Source organism: Carica papaya, chromosome 9 (assembly GCF_054855325.1).
Source record: "Carica papaya isolate Zhongbai chromosome 9, ASM5485532v1, whole genome shotgun sequence".
Lineage (NCBI taxonomy): Eukaryota > Viridiplantae > Streptophyta > Magnoliopsida > Brassicales > Caricaceae > Carica > Carica papaya.
The window spans coordinates 33,831,822-33,850,114 of record NC_142317.1 but is presented as its reverse complement, the minus strand read 5'-3'; the positions used below and the strand labels follow the sequence as shown (position 1 = coordinate 33,850,114).

At 35.7% G+C, this 18,293-nt stretch overlaps 1 protein-coding gene across 3 annotated transcripts in view; it reads right to left on the bottom strand.

Moving 5' to 3' along the window:
* Positions 1 to 18,293, bottom strand: part of NRPC2 (nuclear RNA polymerase C2) — a 42,254-nt gene that overhangs the window by 23,357 nt on the left and 604 nt on the right. For all 3 annotated transcript variants that reach the window (XM_088210662.1, XM_088210663.1, XM_088210664.1), the window contains exons 3-17: positions 18,128 to 18,224; positions 17,240 to 17,361; positions 16,982 to 17,074; positions 16,224 to 16,296; positions 16,062 to 16,152; positions 15,841 to 15,893; positions 13,419 to 13,483; positions 11,440 to 11,545; positions 11,218 to 11,328; positions 9,861 to 9,920; positions 7,333 to 7,371; positions 7,140 to 7,190; positions 6,892 to 6,990; positions 5,349 to 5,408; positions 5,125 to 5,217 (exon numbers count right to left, since the gene is read on the bottom strand). In XM_088210662.1, the coding sequence (XP_088066788.1) occupies positions 5,125 to 5,217; positions 5,349 to 5,408; positions 6,892 to 6,990; positions 7,140 to 7,190; positions 7,333 to 7,371; positions 9,861 to 9,920; positions 11,218 to 11,328; positions 11,440 to 11,545; positions 13,419 to 13,483; positions 15,841 to 15,893; positions 16,062 to 16,152; positions 16,224 to 16,296; positions 16,982 to 17,074; positions 17,240 to 17,361; positions 18,128 to 18,224 (1,213 nt within the window). The remainder of the gene's footprint in view (positions 1 to 5,124; positions 5,218 to 5,348; positions 5,409 to 6,891; positions 6,991 to 7,139; positions 7,191 to 7,332; positions 7,372 to 9,860; positions 9,921 to 11,217; positions 11,329 to 11,439; positions 11,546 to 13,418; positions 13,484 to 15,840; positions 15,894 to 16,061; positions 16,153 to 16,223; positions 16,297 to 16,981; positions 17,075 to 17,239; positions 17,362 to 18,127; positions 18,225 to 18,293) is intronic.

The window sequence follows — 18,293 nt, the reverse complement described above, 5'->3', positions numbered from 1 at the left end:
CCTGGCAGCCTCTCTCAATTCAGAATTTCCCAAAATTTTCCTCTTGTCCACCAGAATTTCCTCAATATAATTAATCTTGCACCGATGGGAAGCTAAAGCATGGAAATACTTAGTGTTTTTGTCCCCCCCCCCCCCAACCACTTCTCCCTAAATTTTTGTTTCCACAACAATTCCTCATCCTTCAAAATAGACGCCAGCTGTAATTTCAGGATACCCCACTTGTTTCTTTCATCCTCATCAAGACCAAAGTCCTCCTCTTTAGAATTCAAAGCATTGATCTCGGACATAACAGTCTCAAATCTGCATTTCTCTTTCAATCTCTCCTCTTTAGTCCAGCTCTTAATCGCATTCATCAAGACTTTGAGTTTGCAAGCAAATCTGTAGCTGGCGCACCCCTGGATCCCACAATTCCTCCAACAACCTTCAACCAGTGATCGGAATTCCTCTTTCCTCAGTCAAATATTCTCCAGTCGAAAAGGAATAGGACCCCATTGGATTCCCTCAGCCTCCAAACATATAGAGTAATGATCAGAGGTGGGACGGGGTAAAATTTTGTGGCAAACATTCGTCAAATCTGGCAGAAAGTCAGAAGAGATAAAGAATCTGTCAATTCTGGATAAGCTATTTTGGTTGGACCAAGTCCATTGGCCATTTGAGATCGGTAAATCATCAACTCCCAGATTCTCCATGGTAACTCTAAATTCATCAGCTTCAGTCCTTGAGAAATTATTGTCACTTCTTTCCTCCCTTCTCAAGATCATGTTAAAATCACCTCCAATAACCCACTTGCCACCCCATTTGGATCTACATGCTGTTAATTCTTCCCATAATTTCATTTTATCTACATGATTACTCCTACAATAAACCCCGGTAAACATCCACTCAACATTACCTCCACCGTTTTTGAAAACACACAATAAGGTGCATTCACCTTTAATCACATCTATGCAGCTCACTCAATCCTTCCTCCAAAGAATAACCATCCCTCTAGCTGACCCATTAGAAGGAATTGCATGTCAGTCCCTACTGTTATCCCACCATAGACTGTTGATCATTTCTGTTGAGAAGTCAGCCACTTTCGTTTCTTGCAAGCATACAATTGAAGGCTTTTATTTCTTCAAACAACCTCTTATAATCAGTCTTTTTCCCCTACAGTTAATTCCACGGACATTCCGGGAGACTATCTTTCCTATCATTTACAAACTATCCTAGCCCCACTTGCTGCCTTTCTAGCTTCTTTTCTACCTTCATAATTTATGGAAGATTCCAGACTTTTTAACCCCCTATAGATGCCATGACTTGTTTTCTTCTTCCCTTTAAGTGCATGTCCGGTATTCTTTTTTAGTGGCTTTCTTTTTTCAATTTCAGAGAAAAAGAAATAGGATAAATTTTTCATACCTTCAAGTGAAACATCCATTGTCTTGCCAAATTTATTAACATCGTTGATCACCCACTGTGAGCAGTAATCCTCTACCTGAGCCGAGACATTGACATCCCCCAAGCTCAGCTGAATTAATTCTTCTATCTCCGGTCCGTGAACAGCATTTAAAGCCAGAGCTTCTTCCTCAACCACCACTAGTTCATGATTTCATATCGGAATTTCATCCCTTGGGTATTCGACCATATTCTTCCCTTCTCCTTCAAAGTCCTCCATTGTGGAGAAAACAGAACACATATTTTCTTCTTCTTGATCTCCAGGTTCCATAATCCCAGTTACAACATCCGTTCCTCTCCCATCCACTTCATTTTCTTTTTCATCGGCGACGAACCCTAACTCTTCTTTTCCTTATTCTTTTTCCCTATTTTCTACCCTAGGGTCGGGCAAAAATAGCTCTTCGTCTTTTGCTCCCAAAGACTCACCTCAGGTTGAGTGTGGGACTAGGCCTAGATTTGGGTTAAATTCATTAAATTCAGAGGTGTCTGCGATTATTTTCCATTTCTTCTCTCCAAGTGTAGCGTTTCTTCTCTTTTGGCCCGTTCATTTTGTGGTCTTGATTTCAGCCCAAACAATTCAAATTACTTTCAACCATATTTCCAAAACGCCGAGGTTTCATGTTGTTTCTAACAAGCCTCTTGCCCCGCTTATATTATTTTTTTGGGTTGACCTGCTTCAAAACTCCAGCGGATTTTTTCTGCCATACCCGCAACACACTTTCTTCCACATTTTGCAGCGCTGCCACATAAGTCCTAGCACCATCGAATTCCGTCGAAACATTGATTGGGGTATTGCAATGTGGGCAGTGAAAAGAAGCTTTTCACAGGCGATTCTTCTTAATCAAATTCTTCTTGGGTAGCTCCCCATTGTTCCTTTCGCGTTCAGGTACACTATTAGGACATTTAACTGGTTTATCCGCTAGTTCAAAGGCTGCCACCATCAATTTCCACCATCCTCTCCCCTGCATTCCCCCTGGAAAGAAGATTCTCTTTGCTCGACGATCTCCTTATACCATTAACACCAAGTACTCCCCTCTTCTATTAGAACCAAAAGGCAACAATAACTCGTAGTTCTTTTTTACCAAGTGTTTAGCCCACCTACCTTGTCTCCTCCACTAAAATTCATCTCTTGCATCAAGGAACCATTTATATTTCTCTTTGTCTAAGTAAATCGATTTTTGGAACCCACATCCATTTTTGGTAATTCGTAGGCCCGTCAACTTTCTTTCCTTTACAATAGAAATCGTAGGATTTGTCCTTGATAGAAAGAAATCTTCGTCCGTACGAGCTCATGGAAAGGTTTGGGTTATGGTTGGCCAAGATGGCTGATGAGGGTACGATATGGGAAGAAGGATTAGAGAGAAAAGAGAACTTATCATTATAGACAAATGTTTTGCATTACCCACTATTAATTTGATGTGATGTCAATTTCTTTTCTTACTCTCAAGAATTTATATACATAGGGCCATAATTTTTTTGAAATAGAAAGTATAAAGCATAATAGTAATAATGGCACCAAGGGGGTGTCAAACTCATATCAAGAATTTAATTATCTACCAACGTATCAATAAGGTTCTCTAACTCCTCCATCGAATGAGGAGAATGACCCATTAATGAAAAACCAAAGGTCTAGATCATCTATTTTTAAGTATATCAAAACCATCCACATCATCAACCGCATCAAAGCCTTTTTATTCTTCACCTTCCACACAACCCAAAATGTTGTAAGTAGAATCAAGTCCACTTCTTTTTTCTTCTTCTAACACCCTTCCATGCCCAAATTTCATCTTGCATTGAAACTACCATCACCCAATTTATGCGTACCCATAAACTATAGTCCGAAGCTTGTATGGAGAAAAACATGGTTGCATGCCTCCTCTGCTCTCTCATATAGATAACAAGCATTAACCAAGATCTTATACCTTTTCCTCATAATATCAATAGTCAAAATGCATCTCCTATCAGCCTCCCATGCAAAAAATGCAACACAGGGTGGGACAGGAGCCTTCCAAATTTGTCGGACCGGGAATCTTGTATCATTTTCTTCATATATGAACAGATACTTGTTAAAGACCCACCCTTAGCAAGGCACTACTAGGGATTGTCATTGCTTTCATTCGGATTTACAAGGGAGAGAGTGCTTAACAGTCTCTTATCTCTCCAAATCTCCCAGCTATTTAAATTTCTCGAAACAAAAACCTGCCAAACCCTCTCATCTCCCTCCACATCCATAATGAAATCATAGATCTTTGCATCTTTTTTCTGGGCAATAGCAAAGATTTGAGAGTACTGACCCCCGAGGGTACCACTTTCCAACCACTGATCCTCCCAAAGTCTTACTCTATTTTCCTTACCTACTTTCCATTTGATACACTCCTGAAACATATCTCAGTCTGCACTAATCTTTTTCCACATACTCTTTCCATGAGGTCTCCTCCGCCCTCTGGTGAACCACCTTCTCTCATCTCTCCCAAACTTAATTGCTATTAACCTTCTCCACAGTGCTTCATCCTCTCTCATAAACCTCCACAATCACTTGTCTTGCATAGTCTTGTTCATTTCTACCAAAGATCTCATACCCAACCAACCTTTGAGTAGTCGCTTTTTATCTAGTTCCAAGCCACCAAATGATATCTTCTTCTGCCTTCTGTGTCACCCCAAAGGAACCTACTCTAAATATATTTCAGTTTTCCGGTCACCTTCATCGGAATAGTCAAAAGCGACAATAGTAGATGGGTAGGTTAATAAGTGTCCTTTTAATGAGTGTCAGTCTTCCTCCATTGAAGAGGAAAGCTCGCTTCCACCCAACAAGTCTCTATTCGAATCTGTCCACCACCAAATCTCATGTCCTTGTATTTTCAAGTCAGCACCTAAAGGTAACCCCAAATATCTAATCGGCAACTTGAGAAGTCTACAACCCAAAGCCTCGCAAAGCCTTCTAACTCCCTCTCTATCCCCAATCTAACCAACTCTGATTTGGCAAGGTTGTAAGCTCAAAAACCGCTTTGAAACCCATTAAGACACATTGAAGATTAAGCATAGCTCTCTTGTCTAGTTTGTAGAAAAGTATAGCATCATCTGCAAAAAATAAGTGTATAACTTCCTTGACTTGGTTGCTCATACCCACTTTCAGGCCTTTGAATAAATTATATTCTCTGACTCTTACTAGATTCTATTCAAGGTCTCCATAACCACAATGAAAAACAAAGAGATATGGGTCACCCTGGTATAACCTTCTGGAAGCTTGAAAAAAAGATGATGGTCCTCCATTAACAATAACCACAAAGAACGTGGTTGTGATGCATGTCTTTATCTAACAATTGTATTTCTCCCTGAAACTCATCCTTATAAGCATGAAAACTCACATGTTCATAGTATATATAGAGTCATATTATTCAATAAAATATACAACATATCATTCTTGACATGGTATCCGAGTATTAGAAAAAATATTCTATCTCTTTTAGAAACCCTAAATAGCCTTCATTTACAAAATAAAAAAACAAAACACAAAAACCCTATACAACGAGACCAACCCTAATAACCAACCACCACCATCACCATCTACCTTCATAGCTGACCACTTATAAAGAGAATAAATTAGAAGTCAATCACAGAGAATAATTATCTTGATCATATTTAAATTTGAAAAGTTTAGATGCTTCTGCAAGTGGCAATTTCCACTCTTACCTGTAAAATGTCAAAACGACTGGACCTACTAGGCCTTTGTAAGGTAGTATCAACAGTCTTTTTCACCTCACTGACCATTGTCTTGAATAAATCCTACAATACCAAGGAGTGGGGACAGCCAAGAAAAAGTGAAAAATGAATACCCATTAGCCAAAAGAGATATTATCCCCTACCACACCCCCACCACAGAGAAAATGATAATAAATAACTAATTAGAACAATACCTCAAATAGCAAAGAAATTAATTGACCCGATAACTCCAGACGCTTGTTGCCAACATAATCCTATAAAATTTACAAGCATCAGAATTAGTGTTATTAACTGTAATTTTAGATGCAGAAAAATTTCTCTCATCCATGCACTTTAAATATAACCATTCAGCCAATTTTCCCTTTAAAAAACTAAAACATAAAGAAAAGAATGTTGTAAAACCCAACAATTGTTCTTGTTTTTCCCCTCAACCAATAAAAAAGCCACCCACAAGACCTTGAAAATCAACTAGACATTCTATTATTTACTTAACCTGAATGATTGTCTACAACATCCAGCAGTCATAAAAAGGAATTATAACTTCAGATGGTTAACTTGAAAAGCTATTGCGTGATGACTAACATGAAGGTTTGTATTCTTAGTGTCATGAGTGTATTCTTACTATTGACAAGCTGATGAAGAGGAGAAAGATTTTGGTGAACAGTTTTATTCTTTATAGGAGGGAGACGGAGTCTTGTAATCATATCATTCTTTGGTGTTCGCTTGCATATGAGTTACGTACCATGGCTTACAAGTTACGAGGAATCAATTGGGCGATGGCTAGGTCTGTAAGGGGAAGAGATTTGGGTCCAATTCCCCTTGCTATTATATGGGGTGCCAAAAGAGAAGAACATGAAAACTTTTGAAATGGTGGAAAAGGAATCTAATAGAGTTAAAGATAGATAGCTCCAGACCCTAGATTTTTTTTATTACGAGTCATCCTCTATATACCGTGGAGGATTTTGGAGACCTCATTAATATTCTGATTAACATGTAAATATTTATTTTATATGGGTTGGGACTCATTTGCTGCTTGTGAAATATCATACCATAGTTTTTATTTCAAAAAAAAAAAAGAAAAGGTTTTGCATTCTTAGTGAGAAATTGGAAAGAATAAAAAACTTGTTATTCAACTCATGAAAAAGAGAGTTAAGCAGTCATAACAACTTTACACCATTTGGTGGTATTGCTTGATTCTTGAGCATTTCTTATCAAAGTTTATGTCATACATAGATCATGAAGAACCAAAATTTTTGAAGTCTCCAGGTGCCTGTTTAATTAGGCCTTTGCTTCTATTTTTGCTATGATAAATCAATGTCTAGTCAAATGCTTTTAATGAAAACAAAAAGAACTTAGTATAATCTACTTTGGGCTTCAATAAAGATGAAAATAAAAAAACTAAAAAAAATACTTCTAAAATATGACTTGTTCTATAGTAAGTGAATAGTACTTTAAATGAGTATATTTATTAATTTCCTAATACTCATTGAGTACTATGATATTTTAGAAGTTTCTTCTAAAGGCTCATAAGGGTAAAAGAGTCTCACTCAAGGTTACATCTGAGCATGGCCTTCTCAAACCGAGCTATGTAACCAACTAAAATATCAACCAAAAGTTGCAAGTTCAATACTCTCTTAAATATGTGACTGCCATAAATAGATACAGATTGAATATCGGTCATCTCAACCAATGATCAAAAAGTAAAAAAATACTCCATAGACAGAAATCATCACTTACCTTGTCATCCATTGCATCCTTATTCAACATGGCTTCAAGCATTCGTCTTAACATTACCCCAACATACAAACATTTCTGGCGAAAATTACTCCCACGCACCTAAAATAGAAGACAAAAATTGTAGCTAGAGGAGTTTCAAACATAAAAAGGGAAGAACAAAAATTGCATGATTTGTAATGTTATAAGAAAAAACAAATAAAAAAATTAACAAGATGTGGAACCTTTTTATGAAGAGAAAATTAACTTACTGGTACATGAGCAAGAAACACATCTCGCAGAATAGCGAAAGCTCTCCCTTCCTAAGAGGATGAGAAGAATAAGCTTAATTGTCACCAAGACAAGCCATCAGTCACCCCCTCTTTTTCAAGGGAGTTGAAATAGAAAAGGAACTATTTATCATGTCACAGGTGAAAAAGAATAAATATTCGGTGGGAGGAAAACCTTTTCAGATGGGGGAGTACCATATGAAGTCCTTTTCACCTATCACAAGAAGAAACATATAAGTGCTGGGAAATGAAATTTACACTACCTAGAAAACATATGAAGTAGTGAAATAAATTACACTCCCTAGACAACATATGAAGTAGAATCCATAATATGCAAGATCGTAATATCTGAAATTCATAGAAAAAGTTTCTGATATCAAAATATTGATAAGCAAATAGTAGCAAGCTTCTATCTTCTAATATTACAAATTTTATTTATGAATTTCATCGAAAAGAAGTTCACTGATAAAATTTGAAATAGATACACTCTATCCACAGTCCAATTTTGGACTCTGTAGGGTGATGGTCAATGGAAATTTCATTTATCACATGGAATAATGGTGGACAACCATTTAGAATGGTTAGGAATTAGGTCCCCTATTTATTGCAACAAAGCCTTATTGGCTCAGTGCCAATCAAGCTTATTCACTTGCAGGGGCTTGTTATGGTGGAATTTCATTAGAGCAAAATTTGATATGGGCCCAAATGCTTGATGCTCTAAGGTGGATAAGGATAGTCTTGGCATGCATGGTACAGTGGCTTAACATTTGAGAAAAATATCAGTTCCGATCCAAATAGTTTATTTGTAGAAATTTTGATTTTCAGAAGTGGCAAAGGCATGTTAATAGATTTGGTTATAGGTTTTGGGGTCTACACCTTTTTTTCTCTGTTTGCTCCTCTATCGGGTTTAAGGAAGCCAAAGTTCAAGACTTTTTTGTGGGTATGGTGGTGGAACCTAGTGGTCTATTCTCATTCTCGAACCTTGAATGACTAGGAGGTTGATTAGTAGGTTTCTCTCTTAGTCACCTTGGAGTCAACACTGATTCATTCTGGCAGGAAAGATATATGTCAATAACTAGCAGGAAATGAAGAAAAGAATAATGGTAATTAAAATTTTTTGCCTTCAATTAATAGGATAGGCCAAATGCATATGGATGATAACTATCTCCATATCAGTTATAGACTTTAGGAGAAGCCTGCTAAAGGGATCAGCTTTATATGTGAATGGCTGCACACCTTACAGGGTATTGAACAAGAATTATCATCAACTCCCTCTCATTCTCTTCTCTTCTATTTTCTAAACCCCTCCCCTGTATCATCTCTTTTCCCCTAATTCTTATTGTTATTCTCCTTTGATGAATAATAAAGTCTATTCCTTGTATAACTATTTTATCTGATGTATGGGAACCTACTCAAACCATGTCATTGTCTGGTTATAAATGATTTGTCACCTTTATTAACTACTGCACTATAATAATTTGGTTATATCATTTGAATTCTAAAATTGAATGAATAAGAGAGCTTTCATCACCAGATAGTCTAGTTGGCCTTACAAGTTTCAACCACTCTGATTAACAAGTTTCAAAAATACTAGGATAAAGTTCAGCTTGGGAGGGGGGGAAGAGGGAATAAAGGATGAGTGGTCCTGGCAACTATACTCCTATAACTCTCATCGTCTTTAACAAAAGAACCTGGACTTGGATTGTGTCATACTCTACATTTAAACAAGCAAGAAAATCATATGCTCTTCCTTTTCAATCAATTTCAGCAAGTTTGAGGCATTATCGAGACAAATTACATGGAAATCTTATCTATCACAGTATTTCTCCTTGTTTGGTCACATGGGCCTCATTTCTTAAATTGCATCCATACCAATCTGAGTTCACTTTTGGGAGTCGGCAATCTGAGATTACCTGTTTAGGAATTGTGGGACTCTAGATATTTTTGTTTTTTAAATAAGCAATCTAGATATTATAGACTGTATCTTTTGACAAATTATCTACGAAGGAATTTATGAGAAGTGTTGACCGCTTTCTTATTCAAGAGATTGTAGAGTTCTCTCCTAACAAACCCTTAAACTAAATTCAAGATAGGCAAAGGAAGAAACCTCACAAAAATTATCCATCTCCTACTGATTTCTATGTCCATAGACCCATAACAAGATCCATATGTAAGGACCCTAACAAAATCCAAGAGGTTGAGAAACAAATCAGAGAGAAGAACATGATTTTTTCAGCGTGTATTACTGTTTTACCCCTTCACATAATTAAACATGATTAAGTTGTTTCTTAAAAGGAAACATTGATAAATATCATTGAACTTAGGGCTTTACATTGAATAGGAAATATTCATGAAATAATAAGGATCCACTTGGCAGTTAACAATCTCAGTAGTCAACACCAATCAATCAAAGCTAGTTAGAAAACCACAGCTCCTTTGATTTCTTTTCTTGTTTATTATCAATCGATCTGCTGTATGGTTTCAACATTCAATCAATTAACCGAATCATTCAGATTTCATGCCATATCCTTGAAATATCATCATAATAATTAAATGTTTTATTTAATATGCATTAGGCATATTGGATATAGATATCTTCTTGCACAGGTACAGCTTGCTGCATGGCTCAATTAAATGCAAGAACAAAAAACATAAAAGCATTGGTTATGATTATCTCAAATCATAGCACATAAACAAATGCACCTTTGTTTCCAGGTAATCCAAGGCTTGTTGTCTTGTATATATATTATTACTCATACATTCCTGCAACCACAACAATGTTTTGAGCAGATATGAAGACATACTTTAATAGGGAAAATAACAAACTATAAAATTCAAAATATTCGTTATATCAATATATGATATAGAATACATAGATATGCTTTTTTTGTTTGAAATAAAAAGTATGATATGTATCATTAATTTTAAACACCAAGGTGGTGCCACCCATATATAAAAGTATTAATTTTAAACACTCATATACATAGACGTAAATAAAGGTTCCCAAAATCCCTCATAGAATACAATGGATGACAACCAAAAATCCAATGTTTGAAATCATCTATCTCTAAACCCTATCAAAATAATCTTCCACCCCCTCAAAAGCTCTCCTGTTTTTTTCTTTCTACACCACCCAAAATATACCAAGGGGAATGAAACCCACATGTTTCTTCCCGTCACTAACACCCTTCCAGACTCAAATCTTATCTCTTACTGCACCTGTCATTACCCAAATAGTACCCAGGTTAGTGAGAGAAATGAGACCCACATGTTTCTTCCTGCCGCTAACACCCTTCCAGTCCCAAATCTCATCCCTTACTGTCCCGGTCATTACTCAACTAGTCCCCAAGAGCCCATATGTCATGGTTCATAACTTGTATGCAAGTGGGCACCAAAGCAAGATACGAATACAACATTCATCCGCCCTCCTACATAGAAAACAGTAGTTCACTATAATTTTTCTCCTTCTCATTAACTTGTCAATAGTGAAAATACATCCACACCCTACCTCCCAAGCATATAAAGCAACTCCTGAAGGAGCATTCGCCTTCTAGATTTGATATATATGATATAACCAATAAATACACTGTTCTGAACATAACTCCAAAGCCAGTTTATCTTAGAGATGAAAAAAAACCTCAAATTTGTTTCAAGATTTGCTAGACAAAAGAGGGAGTACTTGTACATTCTATCCTATTCATACCTAAACCAATTATAACATACATATGTCCTGTCTAACTTGCTAAAAACTATATTTTGATCCTAAATTTCTTGCTTCAAAAAATTCAGATTTCAATTCATGATTTGGATCTTTGTTAACAACTATATTTATGATAAGGAAACAAAGAAACTAGAAAAATATCAACATGAAAGAGTTGACCAAACTCAATCACGAGAGACAAAAAAAAAAAAAAAACCCTTTACAAACACCATGCACCTTGCACCATAATGAGGCCAAAAAGACCATTTATCCCCAAAGAAATTGAGCAACCTAAAAACAAACCACTAAAGAAAATAAGCTTGAGCAACAAGATATGTAGAATTCAATCAAATATATTACCTCGATAGAAGGCAAAAGTAAAGCACTAAATCGAGGATCCCTACCAACCATCATCACAACCTCTTGATCACTCTCCATTCCCATAGCTTTTATAACCACTATGATAGGAATCTATAGCCAAGCAAAAAATAGAGGAAAATGAAGTCCACGATACAAGATCAAACCTAGCAAGGGAAGAGGAGGATTCGAACCAAAAGACAAAAAAACAAAAAAACAAAAAACCTTTTTCACAAATTGATTGAGAGATAAATACAGCTTCTCCTTCTCCATCTGAATAACTGTTTTGCTTTTTGTTGCCTCCGTGCTGCTTGTAACAGATGCATTTATACTAAAAACAAGCAAACAGACAGAAAAAAGATCAAGACATCAGAAAGTGTAATGCTATAGGTGAAAATGGATCGACAGGTTAGCAGCTAACACATTTAAGCCAAGACGTACAAGTTAGATAGTGACTCAAAAGCCTTTAACCAGATCACTACTACCAAAAGTTTGTTACTCTTCTTTTTTTTCAAATAAAAAAGTATGTGTCACTAAATACAAGCATCAAGAGGTTGTCAACCCACATATCAAATTATTTATATGTCAATTAAAATGTCAATGAGATCCCCGAAATTCTCTAAAGAATATAGAGGATAATCCATAACTAAAAAACCCAGGGTCTGAAAACACACGTTTCTAATCCTGTCTTAGCCTCCTCCATTCCCTCAAAAAATCTCTTGTTTCTTTCTTTCTACACAACCCAAAAAATATCAAGAGGGAATGAGAGCCACATGTTTCTTTCCACCACTAATACCCATAACTAAAGGTTTGTTACTCTTCAACTTGTATATAAACTCAACTTGTATATAAACTTATACAACCTCTAAATATCACTAAAGTTCTTTCTACACTTCCATTCCTTTAGATCTCATCTTAGAATAGCCATGAAAAGCTCATTACATAGATATAGGCACCATATTTACAAGTGACCACAGAAAACTAAAAGCTCAAACAAAAAACAAAAGAATAAAGTCAGGAGTTGAAAACCACCAGACATCAAAAGACAGACAGCCACGAGACCACTCACTCACCCTAAACAGACACAAAATAACTTGTTTTTTCACATTTTCAAAGCATTGTGATCCAATTCAAGCAAACAGCCAAACTAATTATCCAATCCAAACAAACATGTAACTTCTTTTCTATTAAAAAATTTTTTTATTAAAAGTAGATTGGGAAATTGTATTATAAGAAAAAGTAAGTTTTTTTTTATAGAAAAAGGAATATTATTAAGAATCAAGAGAAACAAGTAAATATGGGGAGAATAAGACATCCTTTCAAAAAATATAAATAGAACCATCAAATGTATATAGGACACAACAGCTATAGCAGCCTATGGTAAAAAAGTAACAGCTTTCCAATTCCAATGAAGCTTAGAGATCGGTAAACTGGAATACTTCCTATGAGCTTTGACCTATAAGGTGGCCAAGAACATAAATAAGGAAATAAGATCTATAATATTTCAAAAAAAACAAAAGGAAATAAGCTGCATAGGTATTTTGTAATTTAAAGCACAGTGGGTACTTTAAATGGTTCTCTCTTTTCTCTTGAGGGCTTTACTTCTTTCTTCTGAGGAGCTCCACAATTAGCATGCACTAAAAGATCAAAAGAGTTCTGAAGTTCTTTTTTTTCAGATGGGATAGAGAATAGAACTAAAAATCAAATCACCAATAAGAGCATCATGTCATTTAAACTAAATGTTCTTTCCAAGTTCCTTGCAGAATTATAATTAACCAAGTCAACACTCTACTCATCCCCAATGCTCCAGTAGCTTTAAAGCATACTATTCTTTCATTACAAACATACGACTAGGAACATCTTAGGATGTTACTTCAAGCATTGAGAAAATAGATCATACAAAAGGGTCCACGAGCAAACTTCTTAAAAAAGTACAAAGAGGACTAATTGTACTTCAAAAATGAAAAATAGAGAAACTGAGGCAGAAAAATGAACTCAATAAAAAACAACAGGTCAATTTTCCTGCAAATAAACAAAGAAATATTCTTATAGAGGCCGTGTGCCTTAACCTAAAGACAAGCTAAAAAATCATCGGATCCCAAACAAAGACGGTGACAAATGGTCCTAAGGGAAAGGAGAAAGATAAAGGACAATCCAATAGTACATGAATTTAAAAAAAAAACAATAATGCAAGAGTTACTTACTTCCCCTTCTTGTCAGTATCAATAATTATTCTATTCTTTGAAAGTTGTTCTTGGATGAGCATGACCTGAAAGAGATTGCAGTATCATAATTTTTTCTGACAGAAGAAACATGACAATAATTTTTTATTAAAATATATATTCTCATGAATAGAAGTATTAAAAAAATGCAAATATAACTGCAAGAATAAAAAGAAATGGTTAGCAACGAATGCCTCTAATTTCTATATCTCTAAATATTTTGTCAACCAAAATATACTATATCCAAGCAAATATACCAAGTTGAATACAACACATTTGCTCCACATTTGGGAGGTGAAAATTCTCTTCTAAGGTAAAGATTTTTGTCTAGACAGCTGTTACTAACAATGTGATGTTTTTAAGTCAAATGAATCCACAGACACTTCCTTCACCCAAAATGGCTTGAAACCTATGAACAAAGCTTTCTGGTAGTTTTTACCTAATGTGAGTATCCCCCCACCCCAAAAGAAAAAAAAATGATTGTCTTGAGATCATCATTAGAATGAGATGGGTTGAGCAAGGAAACGAGGATTCTTTAGAGAGGTGCCATTTTGCCAGAGTATGGGTGTTATAGTTGGAGCATAATGACATTTATAAGTCTTTCCTTGATCATCTTTCTAAACACACAACCGCTAACGTTCCCATACACGCAACCACTAACCTTCCCATAGTGTCAAACCAATTTCGGAAGTTCCAGCTCCATCAAATATAGGGGTGATTTGGACGGTCATTCATCAAAGTCTTAATACAAATGAGATATTACAAATTATGAAGGCCTAGCCAAGCTGTGTTTCCAGATATCTGTATAACATGTTACAAAGGAGCGGAGACACGTCTATTTATTTATTCATTGTGAAACACAACAAGATACTTGACCTTTTCTATCTGTGCTGGGTTCTTCCTCCAACAGTTGAGAGTCTGATGACTATAAGCATTCTTGGGAAAGACATCACGAAGATTGCGAGACCCTTGTGGAAAAAGGCCGTGTTCACGAGTTCACTGTGCATATGGCTAGAGAGGAACAGAAGGATATTTGAGGACCATAACTCATTACTTTTGGAATTGTGGGAGAGGCTAGAATTCTTGGCCTCTTTATGGGCCGAAGCTCATGGGAACTTTTCTGATCTACCTATTACTGACCATCATCGTAATAGGCAGGATATATTTTGCTTCCCTATATGGTTTTTGGGTTCATGTTTTACTGTAAATGATGCCTTCTTGTCCATAATTCTTTATGGGGGATGATTTATTCCGTGTAAGTATTCCTTTTCCTCTTTATTTCAAAAAAAAAAAGTATTCATTTTCCTTTTTATCTTAATAATACTTTTTTAATTAAAAAAAATGGTTGGCGCACAATGAGAATTTTCAGATCGCTATGTGCCTCAACTTTTTTTGATAGAATACTTCTTCTAGCCTCTTTTAGGGTCAAGGCATGTGGCATTTTTAGGGATATTCTTTTACCTATATTGCAAAGGAATTGAGAGGAAATTTAGTAATGTGTGTTTCTTGTCCTTCTCTCCTCTGATATTGAAGGAGCTTGTTTAGAGGATGCCTTACCCTCAACTTTGTACCTCATCATTCTTTAGTCATTAATAATACTTTTCTTATCCAGAAAAAAAGAAAAGGAAATTTCCCTGAACCGTCCACCAAAAATGTAACTACAACCTAGCCTCTAGCAACCTCTATGACATGAGAAATTACAAGCTTCACCCTACAGTAGGGGCAATGACTTTCTTCAAGATCATGGCCAAAGGTGATGCTTTGTTGCGACTAAACATAGTGCTTCCAATGTAGGGAGGTTTCAGTAAAGACCATGAATGACAAACACCTCCTTATGACTCTTTTGGACATCAAAACCACCTGTCTAACCAACTAGAAGCAACAGACACCACCATCCTCTGGCTCAATTTCCTCTAGGAAGAAAATCTAGACATGAAGCTACTTTCTTCATCACCTTCACTAACAAGGAAATCAGAATCACGCTAACCATGTCAACACCTTTGTAGCTCTAAACCCATGAACACTTCCATACTCCTAGAACATATCAAAACAATGAATATAATACCACTTGATCGACAAAACAACCATATCAATTGTTATTTATCTCTGATACACAAACAACATGGACCTTAGGCCCCTCTTGAACCTTTTAACGCATCAGTATCTCACTTACTATAAGCCTCAACCCAAGGAACCTTCAACGATTGAAGAAAAGCACAGCAGAACCAGAAAAGAGAGAAAGTGAGAGAGAGAGAGAGAGAGAGAGGAACTAGTGATACCATCGAAAGCACTTTTAACATGCATGAATATTTAAAAAAAAAATTATAGACAAATATATATATATGAACTTTTACATATATAAGCGCAACATTTTAATAAGGAATGGAACAAGTCAAAGAATCACCTTCTCTGTCCCTTTAATAACAAAATATCCTCCCGGATCAAGAGGACACTCACCTGAAATTCAACAAGAAAACAATAATAAACCTAAAATTGAAAAATAAAAGACGCACTCTGTCCAAAAAGGGATAAAAATGAACAAACAGGAAATAAACTCCCCTCCCCCCTTCACCCCCCCGCCGCGGACCAAACAAAAAAATGCAGATAATTGTCATGCACACAAACCATATCTTGCGAGTTCAGATTCATCTTTCCCATGTAGAACACAACAGCAACTTCGTAACATAATAGGCATTCTTCCAATAATAACATCGTTCTGCATCAAAACACAAAATATCCAGTCACCCATTCTTTAGACCAAAAATGTATCATAGTAATTTTCAATACCTTCTCCACTATGGTCTTCTGATCATGACTTCCCTGAACATACTCCACATTGACATATATCGGTGCAGCATATCTAAATTGACAGTGAAGGTCAGACAAGATAAGAGCAGTAAAGTCAAAACTTAAATTTTCATCAGCTTTATGCATGAATTTCTGATGGGATCCAAGCATGCACTATGCAAATGAGATAAAAAATATGAAGAAAAAAAAAATTTCCATCTCTAAATGAAAAGAATATAAATTTTACTTGGCATTAAGAAATAAGTGGCCAATAACAGAAATGCCATTTGGCATTGGAAACAAGTACCAGCCATGGAAATGTGAATACCACTTTGTTCTCTTGGCTATGAAGATATTTATATGTGGACTTCACTAAACACCTTCCCATCTTTGGCAAGGATCAATCAGGACTGTCATCTCTAGAGGGATCAACTTAGTACTTGGAATTCCATATATTCTCTAGTTGCAAAATGTGTACCATTTGGTAAAAGGTCACCACCTCTTGGATGGAGATTATTTAGAAACCTTCCAGATGTAGTCCAATACTTATGTGGAAATTTGTACTTGGTATATTCTGGATGGTATTTTTTAGGAATCTAGGTAGTTGATTAGTGTATTCTCCTCTCCCCAAAAAAAATAAAATAAATTTTCTTCCAAGCTTCTTGCAAAAAAACATGCCTATAAATTCAATATCGAAGTTTCTGAATTAAAATATGATCAATTTTTAAATATATATACATAAAAAAAAATTTGCATACGTCATGTCTGATAATCGGCACATGTGAGGAGTAACTTGTTCTTGAACACCATCAACTGCCATAGAGGGCTCACCAATTCTGACATCCTTAAACCTGTACCAAGTGTGAATTTATAAACCCGGTTCCAAAACAGTCAAAACTACACCAACATGTCCTCTGCTCCCATGAGATAACATGGTATGTATGCGGTACCATTATTTTGTTTAAGAACCACATTCACAAAAGCAATTAATTCTATCCTTCAAAAAAAAAATTTACCTGAGATAAATACTTGGATCAACACTGGAAACTATGCGATTGTTGGCGCGCACAATTTTCTTTATGCCAGTATTTACAAAGTAATTAAATGAATCCAAGTGTTGCTTTACTAACCCTCGTACCTGCATTACATCATTATTACCACAATATTAACACTTTTTGTTGCAATAGATTTACAATTTAAATACTCCAAGCTTAGAGAAATGTTAACCGCCACAGCATTGTTCTTTTTTTTTTTTTTTGGTATTTCATGCCACCCCATGTAAGCAGAATTTACAAGTAAAGGGAGTCAAAATCCCTGCTACGCAAGGGATGACCCTTGCACAAAAAACAAAAGTTTTAGATCCAAAAATCCCTAATTCTGTGAATACAATGATCCGCATCATGAACAATGAGTCAGATAGAACTATCTTGATTTTTAGTTTCTAAAATCATATACTTATATACAACATATTTAACTGTTGAAAATTTATTTTAAAAAGAAAAGTTCCGAAGATAGCAATGAATATGCGCCATGAATTTGAAAAGAATAAATGACTAGTTTCAGACCATGTCAACATTTTCACTATCATTTACCAAACTTTATGTTTTATTTTCAACAGTTACATTTTTATCTATCAAACATAAATAATTTTAGAAAATGAGAACCCGGAGCAGTTTTCTACATCTAACAAGAATCTCCTGCTTCTTTTCTTCTACAACTAAAGTAAAAAATGGTTCCCCAACATCCAGTCCACCCATTGCTCCCATGGGTCAGAAGCCACAACACTCTAGACCACTTAACTGAAACCATAAATAATATCATTCTAACATTAGACAAAGCACATCAATGTAACCGTGGATATCTGCATAAAAAGAAGCCAAGCAGGTAAGCTCTTTTATACATACCTTTAAAAACTCGGGAAGGAGTTGAAACTTATCAACAGCAGATTTGACAGGAGCAGCAAGCTTTTGCTTGTTAATAAATTGGTCATTATCATCCAACCTGATTTTCACACCATTAAAAAACCAATGAAAAACCTATCTGGTTTTTGGAACAATAAACGAAATTTTA